This window comes from Prionailurus bengalensis, chromosome A1 (genome assembly GCF_016509475.1).
Source record: "Prionailurus bengalensis isolate Pbe53 chromosome A1, Fcat_Pben_1.1_paternal_pri, whole genome shotgun sequence".
In the NCBI taxonomy this organism is placed as follows: Eukaryota; Metazoa; Chordata; class Mammalia; order Carnivora; family Felidae; genus Prionailurus; species Prionailurus bengalensis.
In genome coordinates, this window is record NC_057343.1 from 19,342,257 (window position 1) to 19,367,696 (window position 25,440).

A 25,440-nucleotide genomic window follows, 5' to 3' on the forward strand; every position below is an offset into this window, starting at 1 on the left:
TCTGTTTGTTCTCTGTATTTAAGAGTCTCTTATGTTTTGTCCCCCTCCCTGTTTTTATATTATTTTTGCTTCCCTTCCCTTGTGTTCATCTGTTCTGTGTCTTGAAGTCCTCATATGAGTGAAGTCATATGATTCTTGTCTTTCTCTAATTTCGTTTAGCATAATACCCTCTAGTTCCATCCACGTAGTTGCAAATGGCAAGATTTCATTCTTTTTGATTGCTGACTAATACTCCATTGTGTGTGTGTGTGTGTGTGTGTGTGTGTGTGTGTACACACACACACACACACACACACATCTTCTTTAGCCATTCATCCATCGATGGACATTTGGGCTCTTTCCATACTTTGGCTATTGTTGATAGTGCTGCTATAAACATGGGGGTGCATGTGCCCCTTCGAAACAGCACACCTGTATCCCTTGGATAAATACCTAGTAGTGCTATTGCTGGGTCACAGGGTAGTTCTATTTTTAATTTTTTGAGGAACCTCCATACTGTTTTCCAGAGTGGCTGCACCAGTTTGCATTCCCACCAGCAGTGCAAAAGAGATCCTCTTTCTCTGGAGAATCTTGATTAATACAGGTATTCAATAACTATTTGCAGTTTAGACTTTATGTGACTGATACACATCCTTGAAATTCTATGAACAGCACTAGTCAATGGGATTTAACTTATAAACTATTATTAAAAACTAAAGAATTACTTCATAGAGTAATTTCATAAAAATCCAAGACCATCTTTATATAAACACAGGAAAACAAATGGTATGTTCAGATGTATTAACTAACCACAGAGTCTAATATGCATAACTGGTTTCCTTAATTAGAATTCTTCCCCTTTCACTTGAACTTCCTCATATATGATGAAGGTTCAAAAACACTGTTATGCACATGCTCAGCGTTGTTCTCCTAGTGGAAATAATGGACTGGTTTGAGCCATTCTTACTATCTCTGTGTCTGGTCCCCGAGTGGTCATCAGCATAAAGCTGTGTGGTATCCAACCAGGTTAACAGCCACAGAACAGCATTTTTCCCTCGACTAAGTTAACCAAACAGCCAAAATAATTATACAGAGGACCCTGAATTCATTAGCAGTATTATCCAACCAATTCCATCTACACTTTAAAACTTACACAACAACACACCATGTTTTCTAACATCAGAGAAAACAAATTTGCACTGTTTTTATTTCTTTTTGGAAAAGGCTTTTTAAAACATGGTTTGGCTAAATTATGCCAACCAGAAGAAGACCTGGAATAAGAGACTGTGGCTTCAGGCAAACTAAATATATTCCAATATACAGAACGGAATTAGTCACCAGCTACATCCAAAAGAATAAACACAAATGGCTGAAAAAGACAGCTGACCGGAACTTATGTTAAGAGTTACCTCAGAAATGTTTTTGTCAGTTTCTTTCCTTTTTTCTTCCAACTTCCTTTCAATGCCTACAATTCCCACAGCCCTTATTCTTCCTGGCTGAGAAACAAAAGTAGAAAATAAAACATACAAAATAGGAAGGACACAATCTTTTGCAACCCACCACAATGTGTTTTCAATGGTGGAAAAAGACCCACAAAGAACCAAAGAAAAACAGCATACAATTACATCTAGTTTCCTTTCAAAATATTTGTCAGTTTCTTGTCATACATAGTGATCTTCAAATCAATATTAAAAAAAACTGTATATACAATAACTGGCATATTTTACTCTGTATTTTAGATAGAAATTAAATTCATTTTTGTTCTTTGGTAAACTATTATATACGTATCATATTTAATAGGGTCTCAAACATGCAAGAAATTATGGTTGAAAATTCTGGTATTTGACAGTTATCACACAAAGTACTTTCACACATTTGAGTGTCTGTCCACAGTTGGTGGTTAATTTAGACTGGTCTGAAAAACATCACCTAGAGGCACTGTCTGTTCTCTGATGCCAGACTGATTACGAAGAACAGAATGTAGTGAATGGAATCTGTGACCACCCCAAGAGTTACTCTGGTAAGTAGTCATTTGTTTTTGCTAAGTATCTACCGTGTGCAGAGCACTAAACTAGGTTCTCTGAAAATAAAGGTTTTATCAGAGTACCATTTTGTTTCTCACAAGTTCTATAATCATAGAAATCTTTTCCCTTAATGAAGATGCAAGTACAGAATTGAAAACATTGGGTTAAGAAATAGTTTCAACAATACCTGGGGTCCTCTATTTGTCGGTAAAGCTTGGGAAACTGGCATATTCTCCCATCTTCTCTGTGTCATTTCCTCAGACAAACGCCTATAAAACTGTTGCGCACATACATACACTTTAAATGAGTCAGTCAGGTTATAGTATCCTCATACAAATTATTACTTAACATTTCTTTAGTTGAAAGGTCTGTTCAGTCATTGCAAAAAGCCTAGAATTCTCAGAGACATCAAAAGAAACCAAAGGAAGTTCTCTTCTTGGATCAGCTTCAGAAAGCACAAAGGAAAAAAAAAAAAAAAGAAAGAAAGAAACTGACCTTCTATTTAAGTGAGCTATTCTCAACAAAGAGATGAGTGACAATGAATAAATAGACTTACTTTAAACAATCCTGCCTATGTGGATTGTTTTCAATCTATAGTGAAACAGACAGAGTGCCAAGAAAAATATACAACCATTATCCATGAAGGAAGCGGAGAATAATTTGTCTAGTTAAAATGTGAAGCCAGAAATGAGAGCCAAAACATCACTACACTCACAGAAAATCAACTATATTTTTTACCGACAGTGAGCATGACTGTAATTAGTCACTTATATTTGCTTAGTGCCTACTGTGTGAGGAGCACTCGGTGAGGGGTTATAGAAAAAAAAAAACATAAATAATTTAGGATATCAATGGGGGAGATAAACATATCCTTGTAAATGTCTGAGGAATACTTATATAGTCACTTACTAACCAGAACCTGTAAATTATCATATCATGGAGTAAGTAGGTAAGTGATTAGATCTATATGGAGTCAGTAAAGAAAGACTGCCTGATTTAAGGCTGATGAGCTATCAGATACCAAGATAGTTTAACATTTCACTGCATTATACTCTGCCTCCTTAACCAAACCACTGAAAAGTTTACTAGTGGCCTAATAGCATGACTTAGCATATTTCCAGCTTCTGGGTTTTCCTTGTGACCACACCCTCCTGCTTCCTGTTCTCACTGGAACCTAAACTTCATTTTTCTACTGATAAGGCTTAATCTATTAGAAAAATTTTGTTGTAAAAATATGGTGAAACCTGGTATGTTGTACAATACGGATTTCCATCGTATTAACAAACAATAAAAACACACACAAGTACACATTTCTAGTCCAATTTTATGCATAAAAAAGCTCACCTCAATCTGGCCATGTTCCTTGAAGGAGAGTTTGATGTAGGAGTTCTTACTACTCTGGAAAGGACCAGGTTCCTTGTTAGGTGGAGCAGGGTGAAGATGAACCACTATTTTGGCACTGAGGAATAAATGTGATGAATTTAATCACCTTTAAGCATCACTAATTCTATTTTCATAACCTTTAATATATTTCAGTTCACTTTTGAAATTCATGTAGAAACAAGGGACATCTTGAAAGGAATTCTTCTATATTTTTTATTACATCAGTATTAATGAACCTTTCAAAAATACCTCTACTTGTAATTTATAAGCTACGAACCAAGACATTCAAGTTACTAGTTCTATAGATTAATTCAGAAGGTGGTTTCAAAAATAAGTTCAAAATAAGTTTGTAAAATTTGGGATAGTTCATTACGTTGGCTTATGATTAGGGTTTTCCATGGACAGAATCATCCCCAGAGGTTACCAGGGGGGCCTCTAATTTCTGCCAAAGCATACTACCTTACTCATTTGAAAACAAAATGTGAAAACTTATCTGTATAAAACCGGCCAGCTGACATTTTGTTAAAACTCTGTCCAAAACTAACATTCTACAGTATAATTTTTGGAAAATGCCACTCAATCAACAGCATGATCTAGAAGATAATCCAAGAGCAAAAACAATTCTCAAAATGTTGCTGCTCTAGAAACACAAACTACCATAATCTTTATGACTACCATTATGTTCTATACTAATAAAAATATCACTATATTTGTTCAATTTTATAAGCCTTTTTTCCTCTTTTTCCCCTAGCCCGCTCAATAAACAATCTTCTTCCGAAAATTAACAAAACCAAAGCACTCAGTCAAAGTATCTTGGATACCTACCTTAGAGCCTTTTGTCAAATGAAGGTTAAAAATCCCAAAGTCAGCATAAAATATTCAGGCCAGTTTTTAAATATATTCATTTCACAGGTCATTCAATTGCCATATTTCAAGTTTAAAAACCACCAAATCAAAGAAGCATCTTGGGTTATGAGATGTTTGGTGTTTTGGTGTGTTTTTTTTTTTTAAGAGATAGCACCATGTGTGTGGAAGGGTCAGAGGGAGAGAGAAGAGAGAGAGACAGAGGAAGAATGAATCTTAAGCAGACTCCATGCTTAGCGCGGAGCCTGACACAAGGCTCAATCCCACTACCGTGGGATCATGACCTGAGCTGAAATCAAGAATCGGACGCTCAACCGACTGAGCCACCCACATGCCCCAGGTTATGAGATGTTAAAAGGTGAAACGATAAATATGTGTGTGTGTGTGTGTGTGTGTGTGTGTGTGTGTGTGTATCTTTGAATCAATGAAATACGGTAATTGCTTGGGAGGGAAGAGATGAGAACTAAAGAGAATGTTTGAGAAAAGTTAACCTGGCATATTATTAAATTCTTACTCACTGGACATGGTTAAAAATAAGACACTAATGGGAAAGTAAATATTTTAAATATTTTTGTTACAGTTTAGATTCCCTTGGAAGACAGCAGAGGAAAATTCAAATGATCTTGAACACCTTAAAGTTTTACTTTGTAGAACTTAAGAAAAGTAATACATACAAATATTGAATCATTATGTTGTACACCTAAAAGTCATACAATGCTATATGTAATTATACCTCCATTTGAAAAAAAAAGAACTTAAAGAGATGGAGACAAATGACGAGGGGAAAAACAGAAATTAGAGAAATAGCCTACTCTAAAAATCTATGCCTTTATTAATCTTTTTGAAATGTTGGTCAATTTCTTTTATGTCAAATAAGCAATCTTTCATGCTAGCAACATTATAATTAAGGGACACATTGCATTTCTAGTGGAGTTCAACATCCATTTAACCTCTACTGAAGTTAACTATACTAATGCTCAAGATGGGCCCACATGGAAAAAAAAAGTTATCAGCAATATTTGTTCATAACTGCCCTCAATTACATGTACTGAAAAAATAAACCCAGAATTTTTAATGTACTTGATTAAACAGAAACATCTGAACGTGTGACTTTAAACCAGGGTGATCACATGTCCTGGTTTGCCTAAAACAGTCCCCATTTTATGCTTCCTTGGTCCAATAATAAACAGCACCCCCTATTACTTTTATAAATGTCCCATTTTTGACAATAACTATTATGATACTTCTATTCTATGATACTACTATGATACTTCTATGATACTTTCTATATGTGAAAAAGTCAAAGTGGAGAAACTTAATGATCAACTAGAAATGGGAGTAAGGGGCGCCTGGGTGGCTCAGTTGGTTAAGTGTCCAACTCTGGCCTAGGTCATGATCTCGCTGCTCCCGAGTTTGAGCCCCACATGGGGCTCTGTACTGACAGCTCAGAGCCTGGAGCCTGTTTTGGATTCTATGTCTCCCTCTCTTTCTCGCTCTGCCCCTCCCCCACTCTGGCTCTCTGTCTCTCTCAAAAATCAATAAACATTAAAAAAAATTTTTTTAAAAGAAAGTGAAGTAAAGTCAGTCATTTTTCTCAGATGAGTCCTTTCTGATTTTAAGTACTACATACACAGAGGTGCAAAAGCAAATGTTTGTGGAAATACATGCAGGGACAGCTGGCTGACATTGATTTATTTTGATCCAAGGATATTATATAGCAAACCTTGGTACTTGATTTGTGCTTTAAGAATGACTTCCATTTACCCGTGAGTTTAATGTAGGAAAACACCTTCTTAGGGGGGCTCCTGACCAATGACCACTATTTACAAAGCCCCAAACCACAATCATTAGGTTCACTCCCACATACGAAGTCATGGCACAGCAATATATCTACCAGGCTAATAATAATAGCTTGACTGGAATGTTTTTTGTGAAAAAGACTGCAGTATATAACACCTCACCTTTTCCCAATTCCAGCTGCCTGTTCTTCAATGAACACAATCTGGGAAAGAGGAATGGCCATGCAGCACTCCTAGGAGGAAATCATCAGAAAATATGACTCTTCAGACTCATCAGAGGGGGTACCTGGATGGCTCAGTCGGTTAAGCGTCCAACTTTGGCTCAGGTCATGATCTCACGTTTGTGAGTTTGAGCACCGGGTCAGGCTCTCTGCTGACAGTTCAGAGCCTAGAGCCTGCTTCAGATCCTGTGTCTCCCTCTCTCTCGGCCCTTCCCCTACTCACACTCTGTCTCTCTCTGTGTCAAAAATAAATATACATAAAAAATAAATAAACATAAATATACAACAAAAATAAATAAAGTTTTTTTTTAAAGAAACTATATCTACCTTTGTTTTTATAGTAGGTACCTCTTTTTAAAAGCACTATTTATATGAAAACTTTTTATATATATTCTTATAGGGAAGACAAAAAAAACCCAGAACAGGTAAATCAAAACCTGGAGTGTTCTATATGGGTGATTCTGTGGTTCTATATGGGTGATTCTATATGGGTGAGACACCTGTTCTGTGTCTCCCTCTCTCTTTGTCCCTCCCCACTCATCCTCTCTCTCTCAAAAACAAACATTTAAAGATAATTTTTTAATAAATAAATAAAAATTAAAAGAATTAGACAACATTAACAGTTCTAGGGTGTGCCTTACCAACAAGGTCAATATCCCCATGAAAGGAAATTGATTCTTGGGGCTAAAAAGAGTCAGATTTTGCAATAGTTAGTAGCCTTTAAAGAGCCTCAGTATGGTATATACTTTGCCTATAAAATTAAAATGTCATGGCGGGGGGGGAGGGCAGCAATTATGAAAATAACACAGATTGCTTATTTTACTGGCAACACTGAAATTTGCACATACACACACACACTTTCAAATTAAAGCTCTTTGGAATAAAAATAGCTTTATACATGGAACTTGTTTTCTCTTCCTAGAAATGAAAAAACAGGGAGGTTTCTCCTCTTGCTGAATGACTTTGAGGCCATTCTTCTCAGTATCTAGGTTAAAGTATCTACTTTCCAGCAGACCCATACTCCAGATTCTCAGGAAGTTTGTTTGGAGGACCTCTGACAACAGGTGGGAAAAATACTGCCGTTACACACGGAACATTCAGGTATGCAGTAGGCTGACTGGTGTTTAAAAATGGAGTGACCATGAGTCTCTCTCTGTTTAGCAACTATAGACTTTTCTGAGCTGAATGAAGGACAGCCTCTAACTCCTCTATCTGCACTCCATTCAGAGAGATCATATGAGACACTTCTTGACATCGTGAAAACAGAAATTAAAAAAAAAATTTTAATGTTTTATTATTTATTTTAGAGAAAAAGAGAGAGAGAGAGCAAGCAGGGGAGGGGCAGAGAGAGTGGGAGACACAGAATCCGAAGCAGGCTCCAGGCTCTGAGATGTCAGCAGAGAGCCTGACGCAGGGCTGCAACTCATGAGCCGTGAGATCATGACCTGAGCCAAAGTCGGACACTTAACCAACTGAGCCACCCAGGCACCCTATGAAAATGGAAATTTATTGCATCTGTTTAATTCTGACAGACAGACAGACAGAAAGAGACTTCAGGGATTTAAAACCTACAACAGATTAAAAAAAAAAAAAAACCTTTATCTTACATGATTTTTCTGATCTCTCCAAATTAGTCGGTGTGTACTAAGAAGGAGCGTCCCAGCATCAAATTTTATCTAGAAAGACAAGATCATCACAAAATATTAATGATGTATTACTTAATGCAGTCCAGATTTTCTTCCTCATAAATTACACACAAAAAAGTTAATCATATAAATAAACATTTGAGAATTAGGCTTACCACAAATTAAAGAGAAGCAATGCTATATGCTTCATAAGCTGTATATATACATATATATATGTATATATGTATATATGTATATGTATATATGTATATATACAGCCCTGATAAAATTAGGAAAAAATTGCAAACAACCAAATGAGTAACAATAGGGTAGTAGTCAAATCAAGTATGATACATTCATACTGTGGAATCCAAGCATTGGTTAGGAAGAATGAGGTATAGCTCTATGGACTATCACAGAACTATACGACAGAGTTAGTGGGGAAAGAAGCAATTTACAGCCTATTACATATAATGTAATCAGACAGAAATAGAGATAATCTCCATATCCCAAACTTCATGTGAGATATATGCATGTGTCTACACATACATACACACCACCCCCCCACACACACACACATAGTATAAAAAGATACAAATGCGATACTCCGTGATCTGTTAACAATGATTATCTCAAAAAAGTGTGAGGAAATGGGAAGAAGAGAAGAAAAGGCCCCCTTTTTTAAACTATCCATTTCATTACTGATTGAATTTTTTACCATGAGATTGAATTTGTATATAACACTCATATAATTTTTTAAAATAATTTTTAAATAATAAGAAAATAGACATAAACCTACAAAAATAAGTGTGGCTAGAGATTCAATCAATGACACTGGGACAACTGGGTTCTCCAGTAGAGAAAAATAATAATAATAATAATGATAATGTTGGATTTATACCTAATATACTTTACCAAATTAAATTCTAGATCAAATATTAGAGTTAAAAAAAAGAAAAATTATAAAAGCACTAGAAAAAATGAGAGAATTAAAAAAAAATTTTTTTTTAACGTTTATTCATTTTTGAGAGACAGAGTATGAGTGGGGAAGGGGCAGAGAGAGAGGGAGACACAGAATCCAAAACAGGCTCCAGGCTCTGAGCTGTCAGCACAGAGCCCGACGCGGGGCTCGAACTCACTAACTGCAAGATCATGACCTAAGCCGAAGTCAGATGCTCAACCGACTGAGCCACCCAGGCGCCCCGAGAATTTTTTACATGATGTAAGAGAAGGTCTTTCTAAGGAAAACACTAAGCCCATTAGCATTAGAGGCAAACATTTATAAAGTGAACTCCACACACACATGCACACAAATTCCTTGTAGCAAAAAAACACCAAGGCGAAGATGGCAGACTGGGGAAAATAACTGAAACTCACATCAGAGACAAAGGGCTAATTTCTGTAACGTATAAAGTACTCTTACAAATCACTTTTAAAAAATAGCCTGTAATCCATCAGAGAAATGGGCAAAGACTATTAACAGAAAGTTCACATAAAAGGAACTACAATGACTCTTAAGCACATTAATAGATGCCCAACCTTGCAGATAACAAGAAAAAAGCCAATTAAGAGAACATGAGGGCAGTCCATCCAGGAGATTGGCAGAGGTCCAAAAGCTTGGTAACACCGTGCAAGTGAAATGTTAGCGAAATAAGCACTTGCACACCTTGTTGGGAGGGACAACCTCCACTGAGGGCAATAGATTAATCTATCAAAAATACAAATACACATATCCTTTGATCCAATTTATCTACAGATGAATCCACACGTGCATAATCATACACTACTAGGTTATTCATTGCTGTTTGTGAAAAGCAAAATATAGGAAATAAGTTAAATGCCCATCAACAGAGAAATATACATCCACACAATGAACTACTACTCAGTGATTACAAAGAAATCAGGAGCCTCTATCATAGTAAAGTATTTGATAAAATCTAAGATGCCACTGATTATGAAACGCATCCTGATTCTGGTTGTTAAAATGTGTGTGTGGGGGGGGGGGGGGGAAGGACATTTAGAATTGATAAAATATGGTAAATTCTCCACACAGATGAAGTAAAAAAGCGAGATGCAACACTCTGTATGCAGAGCATATTACAAATTTACATCTTAAAAAAGGAAACACAATTTATACAAATACCTATGCATGATACATATGCACAGCTCTCCAGAATGATGCACTGGTTAGCCTCTGAGGGGGAACTGAGTCGCAAAGAGACAAAGGTGAAAGGGAGACTTTTAACTTTATACCTTTTGTGGTTTTTGAATTTTTGTCATGGGATTGTATCACCTACCCAAAATATAAATGTAAAAAATGTTTTTAAAAACTGTAATACAGGGGAACCTGGGTGGCTCAGTCAGTTAAGCATCTGACTCATGATTTTGACTCAGGTCATGCATGAGCTATTACTGAGTTCGAGCCCCGAGTCGGGCTTGCTGCTGTCAGGGCAGAGCCCACTTCGGACCCTCTGCCTCTCCTCTCTCTCGCTCGCTGACTCAAAAATAAATACACATAAAAAAGAGATTTTTAAAACTTCTTTTTGGTCAATGAGTAAGATTTCCCTTTTCCAAAAGCAAGTACTTTATCAACTTGAGTACCTGGTGCTACGTTACAGCACAACAGTTCTGATTAAGCAGATGCACTTTCTCGCACTGAAATTCAAGCATAAGGATGTAAGTTAAAGCTGAAGGCAGAGTATATTCCATTACTGTGTCAATTAACAATGTGCGAATGTAATGCTGATGCTCCAAGTGAAGATATTGTGTAATAGTTCCCTTCAGGGATTCCAAGGGATTATGAGCTAAACCTGATAGACAAGTTTAGGCTGGTTTGCTCCAGCCACTCAGAGCTAGAACAATTTTAACTACTTCAAAGTTGATGTAACTTAGGCTTTTGCTGGACAAGCTCTTACCCTGTTTTGTTTTGTTTTTAGTTAACATTTTTCTTTTATAAAAGTAATACAGTGTAGAAAATTTGAAAAAAAAAAATGGAAGTCTAAAAAAGAAAATGAAATCACTCATAATCATACCAGCCAGAGTGTGTGTATGTGTGTGTGTATATGTGTGTGCATGTGTAAATAATTTTTAAATAAAATGAAGCCATTATATTTGTAGTTTTATAAGTAGCTTTTTTCAGTTAGCAATCTCTCATTAGTAATTCCTCATGCTGATTAAGGCATATCCCATTTAATTAACAAAACCCTACGGTGGTCACTGAGATTGCTTCCAATTTTCCCTATATGTAATAATATATAATATATATATAGTAGTGCTGAGATGAGCATCCTCATTCATTAAATGTTTATGCATCTCTGATTACTTCCCAAGGGTAAATCCCTAAAAGTCAAACAGCTAGCTGGAAGAAAATAAACATTTTCTAAGTCTCCCAGTATATGCTGCCAACTTGCCACTTTATACACTACTAACCTGCTTTCATTATTATTTAAATTAGCTCAGGCTATAGAAGCTTTTGTGAATTTAAACAAATGACCTGTCTATGCTACTTAAGAAAACATACTGTGTGGTCATAACGGGCCCATGAAAACTGTGCCTGTAGAAACAAGCAGGTGCTCATTTATTCACAAGAGACGCTTGGGCGGTGGGAAGAGCCCAGTCTACTCTAAACGTGTCACCTCAGATGGGTCACAGTTTTCTCAACTGTCAACTGAGTGTCCTCATCTTTGGGAGGATTCACTATATTAAGCATTACATAAAGAGTCTGGCACTGGTGACTGCTACATTTGTGAAAGCATTGTAGCACAGTCAATTAAGCAGAGCCTTTGGGAGTCTGATCAACAGAGATTTAACTCCTGTCTCTCCTGATAACCAACTCTGTGGGCAAGTCACTTTCTAAGAGTTATTTTCTCATCCATAAAATACCTCATATGCCCAGTAATAGGATTAAATGAGATTGTACGTAAAGCTCCTGGCACATAGTAGGTACTCCTATTATTCAGGTCTTTTTTTCCATGTATTTCACACCCACGATGAGCCAAAAGATACAAGGATGAGTAAGGCACACTTTCTGCCCTCCAGGAGCGTCCACCTGGCCTATGAGACAGCCACGTGCATGCCTGCCTGAGAAACGTGTTGGGACGCAAAGCTATGAAGGCTAAGCAGTCTGGACTGGAGTGTCCTAGACCAAGGGAGCCAGGGAAAGACACTGAAAGGGAACTTGACCAGATCTGGAGGCTGATAAGGAGCTTCCTAGAGTCTTCAGACTGCATGAGGTCTGGAAGCTTTCCAGCAGATGGAGGAAGCCAGGACATGGGACTTCCCCCTAGGAATCAGTCTAGCCCTCAGTCACACTGGGGACAGCTCAGCAAGTGACTCATTAGATGCAGCTCAGGGACCACAGCGGTGAGCAAGCTTGTCTTAGAGCTCTGCTTCCATTTCAGGACACCTACATTCCTCCCTCACTACCCTCAGCCTTTAGAACAGTTAAAAATTCTCGACGAGATCAAAGGATCTTAACTAAATTCTTCCCAGTACTTTTTTGTTAATCCTCTGATAACTATATCTACTTGTCCATTAAAATAGGCAAAAAAAAAACAAAACCAAAACCAAAAACAAAAACAAAAAACAAAAAAAACCTTAAAGGAAACACTAGAATTCACTGATTGAGCAATGGTTTTGCATATACAGGTCCTAATGGTTTTGACTTGTTATGGTCTTAAACGGACGTAGTTGTATTATGTGCCAGCCAAGATGCTCCTAATTTGCATACCGGAGTTACATACAACAACAGAGGGTGGTGTTCTGCAAAAGTGTGACTTCCAGCATGGGCTGTCTTTAGGGGAGTTTCTGAAGACCAATCTATCATTGTCAACATTCAGTTCTGAATGCTGAAGTTGATTATGCTTCCTGTTTAAAACAGTTCCAAGGGTGTAACCTTCATTCAAAAACCATTTAGCTTGTCACTCGGACCAAGAGATGCAAACCCAATTGCGATCAAGTTAACCAAAGTGCCGAGGCAGGAAATGGAGTAAAACCAAGCAAGTTATTTAAGAAAAAGACCCTGCCTTGATAAGAGAGGAAACAGTACGTGGAAAATGCCCTCAGGGAGGCAGAGCACCTGGGTCCGGTGTCATGTCAGCTGCGCCTGTAGACAGCTGGGTAACCCCTGCCGCCCTCCATGACCTAGGAGGAAGGAAGCCTCGAGCTTCTGCAAGCACCGACCAGGAAAAGCTATGGGTCAAGGAACAAATGCAAAAGTACGGAAGGAAGTTTCATCAATAACACCACAAAGAAGATGAGAGAGCAGGTGAAAACTTCTGGAAACTAAAAACCCTGGTTAGAATAAGCGGGTTTCGAACATTTTTCTGATCAGGACCAAACTTCCCCCAAGAAGATACGGCCTGACTGCATTGGCAAACAGCTGCGGCTGAGGCCAGCAGGTCTGTTCAGGGTCACGTCCACCTGGGTCAAAGCCAGGGCACCTGCTTCTCCTGCACGGAGCACCCCTCCCTCTCCCCTACTCGCCCCCCCCCCCGCCCCTTTAAATCCTTCTGGCTTCGCCCGGACGGGGAGCATAGGCTTCGGGATGTGAGTCCACCGTCTTCCCAGGCCGCCTGCCTCCTGAGTAAAGCAGCCTGTCCCCCAGCGCTCGTGTCTGGAGTACGGATCTTCCCGCGGGGCGCCGCCCGGGCTGAGCCGAGCCGGTTCCCCGGGAGGTAACAGTCGGACGGAAGTCTCCACAAGACGCTCACGCCGGGCTAGTAACACTTGTCTCCATTCGCAAGCGCCTCTCCCAAGGTTTGCGCCCGGGTGACAAGGCATGGCCTACCACATCACTTCACTAAACAAACGCTCAAGACTCCTTCCTTAAGTCATTCCGGGGGGAAAAAAGTGGGGGGGGGGGCGGAAAGGCGACCAGTGAGACCCGGACACGCTTCTCAGAAAGCCCTGCGGGGCACTGCCCGCCGCTCGCTGGGGCGGACCGCACGCCCGCCGGCCGCACCCGGCTCGGCTAGGCACCCCGGCCAGCGAGCCGGACAAAGGAGGCACCGGCCCGGCGCGGCCCGCCGTCACCGCGCCGGATCCGGGCCCGAGGAGCAGGCACCCGGCCAAGCCGTCTGCCGTCCCCGCCGCTCCCTGAGCGCGGCCGCCCAAGCGCCGTGGCGTGCGGACCCGGCACCCGGGCGGAGGCCCCTCAGGCTGGCCAGACCGCGCACCCGTCCCCGAGGCCGCCTCTACCTTCTCCTCGCCGTCGTAGATGCGCACGCCGCGCTGCTGGATCACCAGCGTCTCGTTGATCTCCAGGAGGCCGCTGGTCCACACGAAGCGGTCCATGGCCGCCGGCAGGCCGGCCTCCGCCGCTCGCCCGCGCCGGCGCTCCAGGGACGCGAGCCCAGCGCTGAATAGCCTGCGGCGCCCCCTGGCGGCGGGCGGGGCGGAGGCGGGCAGGGAGGGAGCGTGCCCGGGAAACCTGGGGTCGTGCGTAGAGCGCCCCCTGTCGGTCAGTCGGCCGGTGGCCCGGCGGGGTCGTCCACCCCATCCTTTGTCCAGTTCGGGCACAAACCCGGAGCTTGCAAGGGACTTTAAGGGAGGCCAGGACGCAGCTTGGACTTCCCTATTGTGCATTATCCCTTGTATTTGTGCCGTTTTCTTGTCACTGCCCAGCATGTTGTCACGTTCGTAAAAGGCTGTAAATAATACTGGAACTTTTCTTTCCAAATGAAGATTTATGGCCTGAACTGTTCTCTACACAGCTGCAATCAGTATGGAAGTACTACCTTGGTCCCCGCCCCCCCCCTCCTTTTTGCCCATTAAAACCATTTTCATTTAGGGGTGCCTGGCTAGCTCCGTTGGTAGAGCATGTGACTCTTGATCTCAGGGTGGTGAGTTCAAGTCCCACACTGGAGTGGAGCCTGCTTTAAAAAAAAATCATTTTCATTTAAACATTTTCAGTATCATGAGTTTACCTAGACGATATTTTAATGTGTACATCTTCCATGATTTATCTGTGCGTTGGTACCCACAAACCCTGGCGGCTCCCACCTGCAGGGCTTCTGTCGCTACCCCTTTCCTTTTATTTATACACTTTGCATTATTTGTAGTGCTACAATTGATATATTTTGGGGCTTTTAGGATTATTTTCTTAGCGTGTCTTTCCAAAATAGAATTATTGCTTTAAAGAGTTTGCACAAATTTTAGCTTGCTACATATTGGGGACTTATTTAACCAGGATGCAGTGCCACCAGCAAATTGGTCTTTTTCCCAGGCTAAGTAGCTCTGTCTATATTAGATGTTATCACTTTTGTTATGTTTGCTACTTGATAGTGATTTTATTCTTGTATTTTTCATTTACTGATGAGGCTATTTCTCAATGCCTTTTAATCGAAAGAAAATCCTTGTCCTGAAGAATGGCTAACACCATATGAAGTTGGACAGCCTCCACTTAAAAGGATAGGATTATTACTTTAGACCAAATTAAACTGGTCAGGAGAAGAAGAGGCACAGAAAAGGAGATGGAGAAGGAGCCGCTGGTGAGGTAGGAATTCAACCAGGAGAGCGTGGTGTCCTGGAAGCCAAATAAAGACAGACTGTTAAAGAGAAGGAAAGAGCCTGTGTAAAAATCTGCTCATGGGTCAAGACCATGGGAGTGAGGATTCCTCACTGCTTTGACTTATTGGTGGAGTTATTGGTGGCCTTGACAAGAGTGAGTGCAATGGAGGGGCGGAAGAACAAGTCCTAATGGAGCGGTCTTAAATGAGAAAAAGAGGAGAGGAATTGTAGATAGGGAATAGAGACCACTCCTTTGAGGACTTTGCTGCAAAGGAGAGCAAAGAAATGGGTTGGTAACAGGAAGGCGGAGTGAGGCTGAGAAGTTTGGATTGTTTGTTAATTTGTTTTCCAGGTAGAAAAAAATAATCGTACGTCTGAATGCTGAGAGCAGTGATTGAAGGCAAAGCACTGGTCGGCGGTGAGAGAGGGGGATGTGCTTGGGTGACGTCCTTCAGAAGATGAGAAGGCACAAGAGAGGGTCAGAGACGTTTCTATCATCAGAGGAGAGCAGGGTATGTGAGGCGGGGAGATTTTGCCGTGGGAGTCTGCAAAAATTCCCTGGACTGGTTTTCTCGGAGGAGGAAGCAAGACTGGAAGAGGGGGGAGAGGCGTGAGGAGGTATGAGCGTATACCTAAGGATACTATGATTGCCTGGCCTGCTCGAAGTTTGCTAACACGCAAAGTGAAGCCAGAGGAGCACTACTCCAGCCCCATTCAGGGGCAAAACCTAATGGGAGAGTAGGAAAGACGTGGATTTGATTTGGCATGTGGTTTTGCCACGCCATGGCTTGAAAGAGGCAACGAAGTATAAGCAAGCCCAGTACTAGATTACTTCGTTCTCTGTAAGTGATCCGTTCTGTCTGGAACCTGTTTAAGAGTTTCTCATTACCCCTGGGGTCCAGAAATTTCACCAGGTCAGAGATTGTGGGCCTGTATCCTTCTCCATTGTCCTGCCTGTGAGATGATGATGGTCCTTTTAAATTTGAAGGCTCAAGTTTCTGTCCCCTTCAGGAAAGTGTTCCTCTGTTATTTCTTTGATTATTACTTCTGGTCTATGTGTTCTTTTTTGCCCCTTTAGGACCTTTATTACTTGTGTGTTTTAGGTCCATCGTAACTGTTTCCCATGACCCCTACCTTTCACCCTATCATGTTCATTTCTATATATTTTGGGGCTAAATTTGTGTTAACAGTGACCACTCATTTTTCCAATTCTTCTGTTGAATTTTTTAATTGGGACTTTTTGAAGTTCTCAAATATTTTTTAGTTCCAGAAACACTAGAATGTTCTGATTATATCTACACAGAATTCTCACCGCATTTTTAATAACATTTTCTTCTATGACATCCCTGAATTCACACTCCACAGTAGCCTCCTATTCTAATTCATCTTGTTCCTTCTTAAAGCTGCTGTTTCCCTAAGCGTCTTATGATCGCTTTTGCTTTTCTATATCTGTGAGATCTCCCGGTGCCTATGCAAGGCACCCTACTAGGATCTCACATGGCAAGGACTGACAGGTGGTTTTTCCCAGGGAACCATAGGCAAGTAGGTCAGTAAGTTGAGAACATCTCTTTGGAGCTATTTAAAGACAGGCTTCTCTGACTTCAATCTACCCACTCATTAAACCACTATTCAAAAACTACTCATTAAATACCCGCTATGTGTCAGGCACTGTTCAACTCCTTTCCAGTGCTGCTGGCAAGAGAAGCCACTGATTTCTCCCAAGCTGGGCAGGCCTGGCACTTGGGCGAGGGGAGGGAGACACTCCTCACAGGTGCAAAACTTGAGGAGGTGCCAAAAAAATTCAGTTATTGAGAAAAATGATATGTTAAAGAAATGTTTGGTGTTTTTTTTTTAATTCTTTTTTATTAATTAACTATATTCCCCATGCTGTACGTGGTATCCCCATGACCTATTCATTCCATAACTGGAAGCCTGTGTCTCCCACTCCCCTCACCCATTTTGCCCTTCCTCCCATCCCCTTCCCCTCTGGCAACCATCAACTTGTTCTCTGTATTTATGGGTCCCTTTCTGCTTTTTGTGTATTCACTTATTTTGTTTTCTAGATTCCACATATGGGTGAAACCATGTGGTATTTGTCTTTCTCTGTCTGACTTATGTCACTTAGCGTCATGCCTTCTATATCCATCCATGTTGCCACAAATGGTAAGATCTCATCCTTTTTATGGCTGAGTAATACTCCTTGTGTATACTCCTTGTATATATATACCACCTCTTTATCCATTGGTCTATCGATGGACAGTTGGGCTGCCTCCATACCTTGGCTATTATAATTAATACTGCAATAGACATAGAGATGCAGATATCTTTTTGAATTAGCGTTTTCACTTTCTTTGGGTAAATACCCAGTAGTGGAGTTACCGGGTCATAAGGTAGTTCTATTTTTAGTTTTTTGATGAACCTCCATACTGTTTTCCACAGTGGCTGCATGAATTTGCACTCCCACCAAAGTGCATGAGGGTTCCTTTTTCTCCACATCCTCACCAACACATGTTATTTCTTGTCATTTTGAATGTAGCCATTCTGAAAGGTGTAAGGTGACATCTCATTGTGGTTTTAGTTTGCATTTTCCCAATGGTTAGTGATGTTGAATGTCTTTTCATGTGTGTGTTGGCCATCTGTATATCTTCTTTGGAAAAATGTCTATTTGGGTCCCCTGCCCATTTTAGTTGGCTTATTTGTTTTTGAGGGGGTTCAGTTGTATAAGTTCTTTATATATTTTGGATATTAACCCCTTATCAGATGTATCATTTGCAAATAACTTCTCCCATTCAGTAGGTTGCTTTTTTGTGTTGTTGATGCTATCCTTTGCTGTCCAAAAGCTTTCTATTTGGGTGTAGTAAAGCAATGTGTTTTTTTTCTTAACAAGATGAATTCAAAAAAATCTATGATAAGCAAAATATTAATTTTAAAGGCAAAATCAACAGTCCAGGACTACGGCAAGGAGAGTGAAGTCAGGCCATGCATGTGAGGGCACTTACTTGCCTTACCCTGGTCTGTCCTTCAAGTCCCAAAGCTGCATGCCAGCCCATGTGACCGAGGGGTGGAGGAAAGACTCCCTCTCTTTTCCCATGGCTCTGCATTTCTCCTAATCATGGAGTCACTGATCTGTAGCATAGTTTTTATAAGAAAGGTAAGACTCTTTCCAACATACAGAAACCATCTTTTCTCCACTGAATTAAGTCACCACCGATATCATGTTCTAAAATTCTGTGTATGTTCTGGTCTATTTATGACTCTTTTCTTCTGTCTTTTCATACTTTTCATTTTATATCATGACTGTATCCCAAAGCACTAAACATTGACATTTTATTTTTTATTTTCATTTTAGAGAGAAAGAGCATGCAAGCAAGAGAGAGGGGCAGAGGGAGAGAGAAAGAATCCACACTGAGTGTGGAGCAATCCTGGGATCATGACCCGAGCCAAAATCAAGAGTTGGATGCTCAAATGACTGAGCCACCCAGGCACCCCTATTTGACATTTTAATCATGGTAATATGCCATCATTACCTGTAACCATTTACTGTCATTTCCTGATTTTTTACCGTTAGATTATTTATATCTTTTTGCCTTTTCTCCTATTAAAAGTGGCATCATGTAAGCTAAGTGTCCTACTCTGATGTGGAATTGTGCAGTTTCTCCTGGATTTTGCAATGATCAAAATGCTGGGTAATATGGACATGAAAACAAGGTATTCATTCTACCCTACCCTTGAGGGGCATACACTTCACAGTAAACAAATGTGCCTGACACATGACAGCTGCTGGGATAGACACCTGTACAAGGGTTTTCTCTTTCTAGGCTGGAGCAAGGAAAAATGTCATGTGTCTCAGACATGTTGAGATAAGAATGGAGTAGGCCAGAGTACCTGCCTGGTAGTTCGTCCAAGAATGAGAACAGGGTATCTGTATTAGTCAGAGTTCTCCAGAGAAAGAGATGGAATAAAGAATTAATGCATACGGTTATGGACGCTGGCATGTCCAAAATCTACAGTAAGGGCAGGCAGGCTGGAGACCCAGGAGAGCTAACGGTACAGTACAAGTCCAAAGGCGATCATGGCCATCAATCTGGAGAACTAAAAAGAGCAGATGTTCCAGTTTGAGTCTGAAGGCCATCTTTGGCCATCTTTGCAGAATTTTTCTTGCTGGGAATGGGGAGAGTCAGACTTTTATTGTGTCCAGGCCTTCAGCTGATTAGACGAGGCCCGCCACATTATGAAGGGCAATCTGCTTTACTCAGAGTCTGCCAATTTAACTGTCAATCTCACCCAAAAACACCCTCACAGAAACACTCAAAATAATATTTAACCAGGGGCGCCTGGGTGGCTCAGTTGGTTAAGCATCCGACTTCGGCTCAGGTTGTGATCTCATGGTCCGTGAGTTTGAGCCCCACATCAGGCTCTGTGCTGACAGCTCAGAGCCTGTAGCCTGCTTCAGATCCTGTGTCTCCCTCTCTCTCTGCCCCTCCCCTGCTCATGCTCTGTCTCTGTCTCAAAAATAAATAAAAACATTTAAAAAAATAATATTTGACCAAATATCTGGGCACCCTGTGGCCCAGCCAAGTTGATATAAAATTAACCATCATAGCAACTAACTGAAAGCAGAAACTTGTTGAAATCCAATGCACAGCGCTGTCAGTATTCCCAGGGCTGACTTCGGAGAAGTGCTCAAACATCAGAGCCAGGGAGAAGGAAAGCTGAGAAGCCAGCAGGGACAGGAAAAAGACCCTCTTTTCCTCAGGATGCAACAATCAAGATTAAAATTGTTCAACACAGCTCCCTAAAAAGAAGAGAGATAATAAAAGTGTACACAGTTGAGTTCTGTGATCTGAGGGTTCCACTCCATGTATGGAAAATGGTACAGGACCCCTGTGTCTTGTGAGCTGTGGGAGAGAAAGCCCTAGAATGCAATCTCATGACCAAAGCTACACTCCCCACCCCCCCCCCCCACACACACACCACAGGTTATACATGTTTTAAGTATCTTCATAGCTCATAAAACTTGAGACCAAAACCAGGTCAAAAATATGAGAAGAAAGCTAGAGATAGTAGAAGAACTTAATTTTTGAGTTTTGTTTTTCTGTGGACATTATGTTCCCCTTCTAAAATACGATTTTTTAATTACGATATTCCTCTGTAATAGTGGTAGAGTGTTTGAAACAACTGGTACATGTATTGCTACTATCACTACTTAAAATTATTCTACATTATGATTTTCTTGAAGTACGTAATGGGAAGATTTTTGTTGTTATAAGACTATATAGATTATCATTGGAGCACTTGGGTGGCTCAGTAGGTTAGGCGTCTTTCGGCTCAGATCATGATCTCACGGTTCGTGAGTTCAGACCCTGCTCTGCGCTGGCAGTGTGGAACCTGCTAGGGATTCTCTCTCCCTCTGTTTCTGCCCCTACCCACCGCCCCCCCCCCCGTCTGTCTGTCTGTCTCTCAAAAATAAACATTTTTTAAAAAGGACTATATAGATCATCATAGTTGCTATATTATTTGGAACTCTAGTTCTTAACTAAAAGCAGGATGTGTTTGTTTTTTGATTGAGGTAAAATTGGTATGTATAATTTGACCTCTCTATTCATTATAAAGTGATCACCTCTGAAAGTCTAGCTATCATCCATTACCATACGTTTGACCTCCTTTGCCCATTTGATCCACCCCTACCCCCTCCCCTCTGGTAACTACCAATCAGCTCTTTGTGTCTATAAGTTTTTCTTTTGTTTGCTCATTTGTTTTGTTTTCTTTTATTTTTAGATTCCACATAGGAGTGAAATCATATGTTTTCTTATCTTTCTCCCTCTGACTTATTTCACTAAACATAACACTCTCAAATCCATCCATGTTGTTGCAGATGGCAAGATTGCAAACCTTTTTATGACTAATATTCCACTGTCAATGTGTGTGTGTGTGTGTGTGTGTGTGTGTGTGTGTGTATGCACACCACCACTTCTTTATCCATTCAGCCATCGATGGACACTTAGGTTGCTTCCATATCTTGACTATCGTAAATGATGCTGCAGTAAACATAGGGGTGATATATATTTTTGAATTAGTGTTTTCATACTCTGGATAAATACCCAGAAGCGGAGTAACTGGGTCATATGGTAGTACTATTCTTTTTTTTTTTATATATATTTATTTATTTTTGAGACAGAGAGAGACAGAGCATGAACGGGGGAGGGTCAGAGAGAGGGAGACACAGAATCTGAAGCAGGCTCCAGGCTCCAAGCTGTCAGCACAGAGCCCGACGCGGGGCTCGAACTCACGGACTGTGAGATCATGACCTGAGGCGAAGTCAGATGCTTAACTGACTGAGCCACCTAGGTACCCCTTGGTAGTACTATTCTTAAAGTTTTGAGAAGTAAACATATTTCTGAACCAATTTACATTCCCACCAACAGTGTACAAGGGTTTCCTTTTCTCCACATCTTTGCCAATACTTGGGTTGTTTTTTTTTTTTCTCAATGATAGTCAATCTAAGCAGTGTGAGGTGATATCTCATTGTACTTTTGATTTGCACTTCCCTAATAAATAGTGATGCTGAACAAGCATGATGTGTTTTTGCCTCCAGGGAGCATGGCCATTCTCATTCATAAAGAAAGGAGTCTCTGGGCACCTACGTGACTCAGTTGGTAGAGCATCCAATTCTTGATTTTAGGTCTTGATCTCAGAGTCATTAGTTCAAGTCCCACATTGGGTGTGGAGCCTACTTTAAAAAAAAGCGGGGTGGGGGAGTCTCTTCATCACTAATTCTCTTTTTCTAAGAGAAGAGATCATGAAAAATGACATTAGAAATTGCTCATCTTGATAGCTATAAAGTGAGACTAATGGAACAAAGTATTCTCAGGTAAAAGTTTTACTTGAGTAGTTTGGGGGATTAAAAACAATTTACAGATGACATGATACTATATATAGAAAGGCCTAAAGGCTCCAACCAAAAACTACTAGAATAAATGAATCCTGTAAAGTTGCAGATTACGAAATTAAAGCGCAGCAATCGGTTGCATTTCTATACACTTATAATGAAGTAGCAGAAAGAGAAGTTTAAAAAACAATTCCATTTACAATTGCACCAAAAAGAATACAATACCTAGGAATAAACTTAACTAGGGAGGCGAAAGCCCTATACTCTGAAAACTATAAAACATTGACGAGAGAAATTGAGGACAACACAAACAAATGGAAAGACATTCCATGCTCATGGATTGGAAGAATTAATCTTGTTAGAATATCTATACTACCACTACCCAAAGCAATCTACCCGTTCAATGCAATCCCTATCAAAATAGCACAACATTCTTCACAGAACTAGAACAAACAATTCTAAAATTTGTATGGAACCAGAAAAGACCCCAAATAGCCAAAGTAATATTGAAAAAGAAAACCAAAGCTGGAGGCATCACAGTTCTGGACTTCAAGGTATATTACAAAGCTGTAATCATCAAGACAGTATGGTACTGGCACAAAAATAGACACACAGATCAATGGAACAGAATAGAGAACTCAGAAATGGACCCACAAATGTACAACCAACTAATCGTTGACAAAGCAGGAAAGAATATCCAATGGAAAAAAGACAGTTTCTTCAACAAATGGTGCTGGGAAAACTGGACAGCAACATGCAAAAGAATGAAAATAGACCACTTTCTTATACTGTACACAGAAATAAATTCAAAATGTGTGAAAAACCTAAATGTAAGACATGAAACCATCAAAATCCTAGAGGAGAACACAGGCAGCAACCTTTTTGAACTTGGCCACAGCAACTTTCTACTAAACATGTCTCTGGAGGCAGGGAAAACAAAAGCAAACATGAACAATTGGGATCTCATCAAGATATAAAGCTTCTGCTCAGTAAAGGAAACAATCAACAAAACTAAAAGGCAACTGGGAGAAGATATTTGTAAATGACACATCTGGTAAACAGTATAGAGAATCTATAGATTCTACAGAATTATAGAGAACTTATCAAACTCAACGCCCAAAAAACAAGCAATATCAATATAATTAAGAAATGGGCAGAAGACATGAATAGACGTTTTTCCAAAGAAGACATCCAGATGGCTAACAGACACATGAAAAGATGCTCCACATCACTCATCATCAGGGAAATACAAATCAAAGCCACAATGAGCTACCACCTCACACCTGTCAGAACAGCTAAAATTAACAACTCAAGAAACAATAATTTTGCTGAGGATGCAGAGAAAGGGGAACCCTCTTACACTGTTGGTGGTTATGCAAACTGGTGCAGCCACTCTGGAAAACAATATGGAGGTTACTCAAAAAATTAGAAACAGAGCTACCCTACCATCCAGCAATTGCACTACTGGGTATTTATCCAAAGGATACAAAAACGCTGATTCGAAGGGGCACATACACCCCAATGTTTATAGCAGCACTATCAACAATAGCCAAATTATGGAAAGGACCCAAATGTCCATTGACTGATGAATGGATAAAGATGTGGTATACATACACACACACACACACACACACACACACACACACACACACACACACAGAGGAATATTACTTGGCCATCAAAAAGAATGAAATCTTGCCATTTGCAACAACATGGATGGAACTAGAGTATGTTATGCTAAGCAAAATACTCAAATTTGGTATTTAAGAAACAAAACAGATGGACATAAGGGAAGGGAAGCAAAAATAATACAAAAACAGAGAGGGAGACAAACCATAAGAGACTCTTAAATACAGAGAACAATCAGGGTTTCTGGAGAGGCAGTGGGTAAGGGGTAGTCTAAATAGGTGATGGGCATTAAAGAGGGCACCAGATGGGATGAGCACTTGATGTTATATGTAAATGACGAATCATTAAATTCTACTCCTGAAACCAATATTACACTATATGTTAACATGAATTTAAATTAAAAAAAGAATATCCATACTACCCAAAGCATCATGCAGATTGAATGCAATCTCTATCAAAATACCAATAGCATTTTTTACATAACTAGAACAAATAATGCTAAATTGTGTATGGAACCACAAAAGACCTTGACTAGTCAAAGCAATCTTGAGAAAGAACAACAAAGCTGGAGGTATCACAATCCCACATTTCAAGATATACTACAAAGCTGTAGTAATCAAAATAATATGGTATTGGCACAAAACTAGACACATAGACAAATAGAAAAGAATACAGAGCCCAGAAATAAACTCATGATTATATGGTCAATTAATCTATGAAAAAGGAGGCAAGAATGGGAAGACAGTCTCTTCAATAAATGGTGCTGAGAAAACTGGATAGCTACATGCAAAAGAATGAAACTGGACCACGTTCTTACACCATACCCAAAAATAAAATCAAAATGGAATAAAGGCCTAGATGTGAGACCTGAAACAATAAAACTCCTAGAAGAAAACATAGAGAATAATTTCTTTCATATTGGGCATAGCAACATTTTTCTAGATATGTCTCTTCAGGTAAAGAAAATAAAAGCAAAAATAAACAATTGGGACTACACCAAAATAAAACGTTATTGCATAGCAAAGGAAACCATCAACAATACAAAAAGGCAACCTACTAAATGAGAGAAGATATTTGTAAGTGGTATCTGATAAAGGATTATATAAAGAACTTATATACCTTTACACACACACACACACATACACACACACACACCCCAAAAAACAGTCCCATTAAAAATGGACAGAGGACCTGAATAGACATTTTTCTAAAGAATACATAGATGGCCAACAGACCCATGAAAACTTGCTCATTACTAATTATCAGGGAAATGCAAATCAAAACCACAATGAGATATCACCTTATACCTGTCAGAATGGCTAGAATCAAAAAGATAAGAAACAAGCGTTGGTGAGGATGTGGAGAAAAAGGAAACCTTGTGCGCTGTTGGTGGGAATGTAAATTGGTGTAGTTATCATGGAAAACATTATGGAGTTTCCTCAAAAAAACAAAAATAGCACTACTATCCAATCTAGTAATTCTACTACTGGGTATTTGCCCAAAGGAAATGAAAACACT

At 40.0% G+C, this 25,440-nt stretch overlaps 1 protein-coding gene across 1 annotated transcript in view; it reads right to left on the bottom strand.

Annotated features, from left to right (window-relative positions):
• The window catches only part of VPS36 (vacuolar protein sorting 36 homolog), a 29,546-nt gene extending 15,292 nt beyond the window's left edge, over window positions 1–14,254 (bottom strand). The window contains exons 1-6 of the mRNA XM_043577990.1: window positions 14,094–14,254; window positions 7,878–7,946; window positions 6,212–6,282; window positions 3,348–3,462; window positions 2,191–2,280; window positions 1,389–1,475 (exon numbers count right to left, since the gene is read on the bottom strand). Of these exons, the coding sequence (XP_043433925.1) occupies window positions 1,389–1,475; window positions 2,191–2,280; window positions 3,348–3,462; window positions 6,212–6,282; window positions 7,878–7,946; window positions 14,094–14,189 (528 nt within the window). The 5' untranslated portion in view covers window positions 14,190–14,254. The remainder of the gene's footprint in view (window positions 1–1,388; window positions 1,476–2,190; window positions 2,281–3,347; window positions 3,463–6,211; window positions 6,283–7,877; window positions 7,947–14,093) is intronic.
• Between the last annotated feature and the right edge of the window lie 11,186 nt (window positions 14,255–25,440).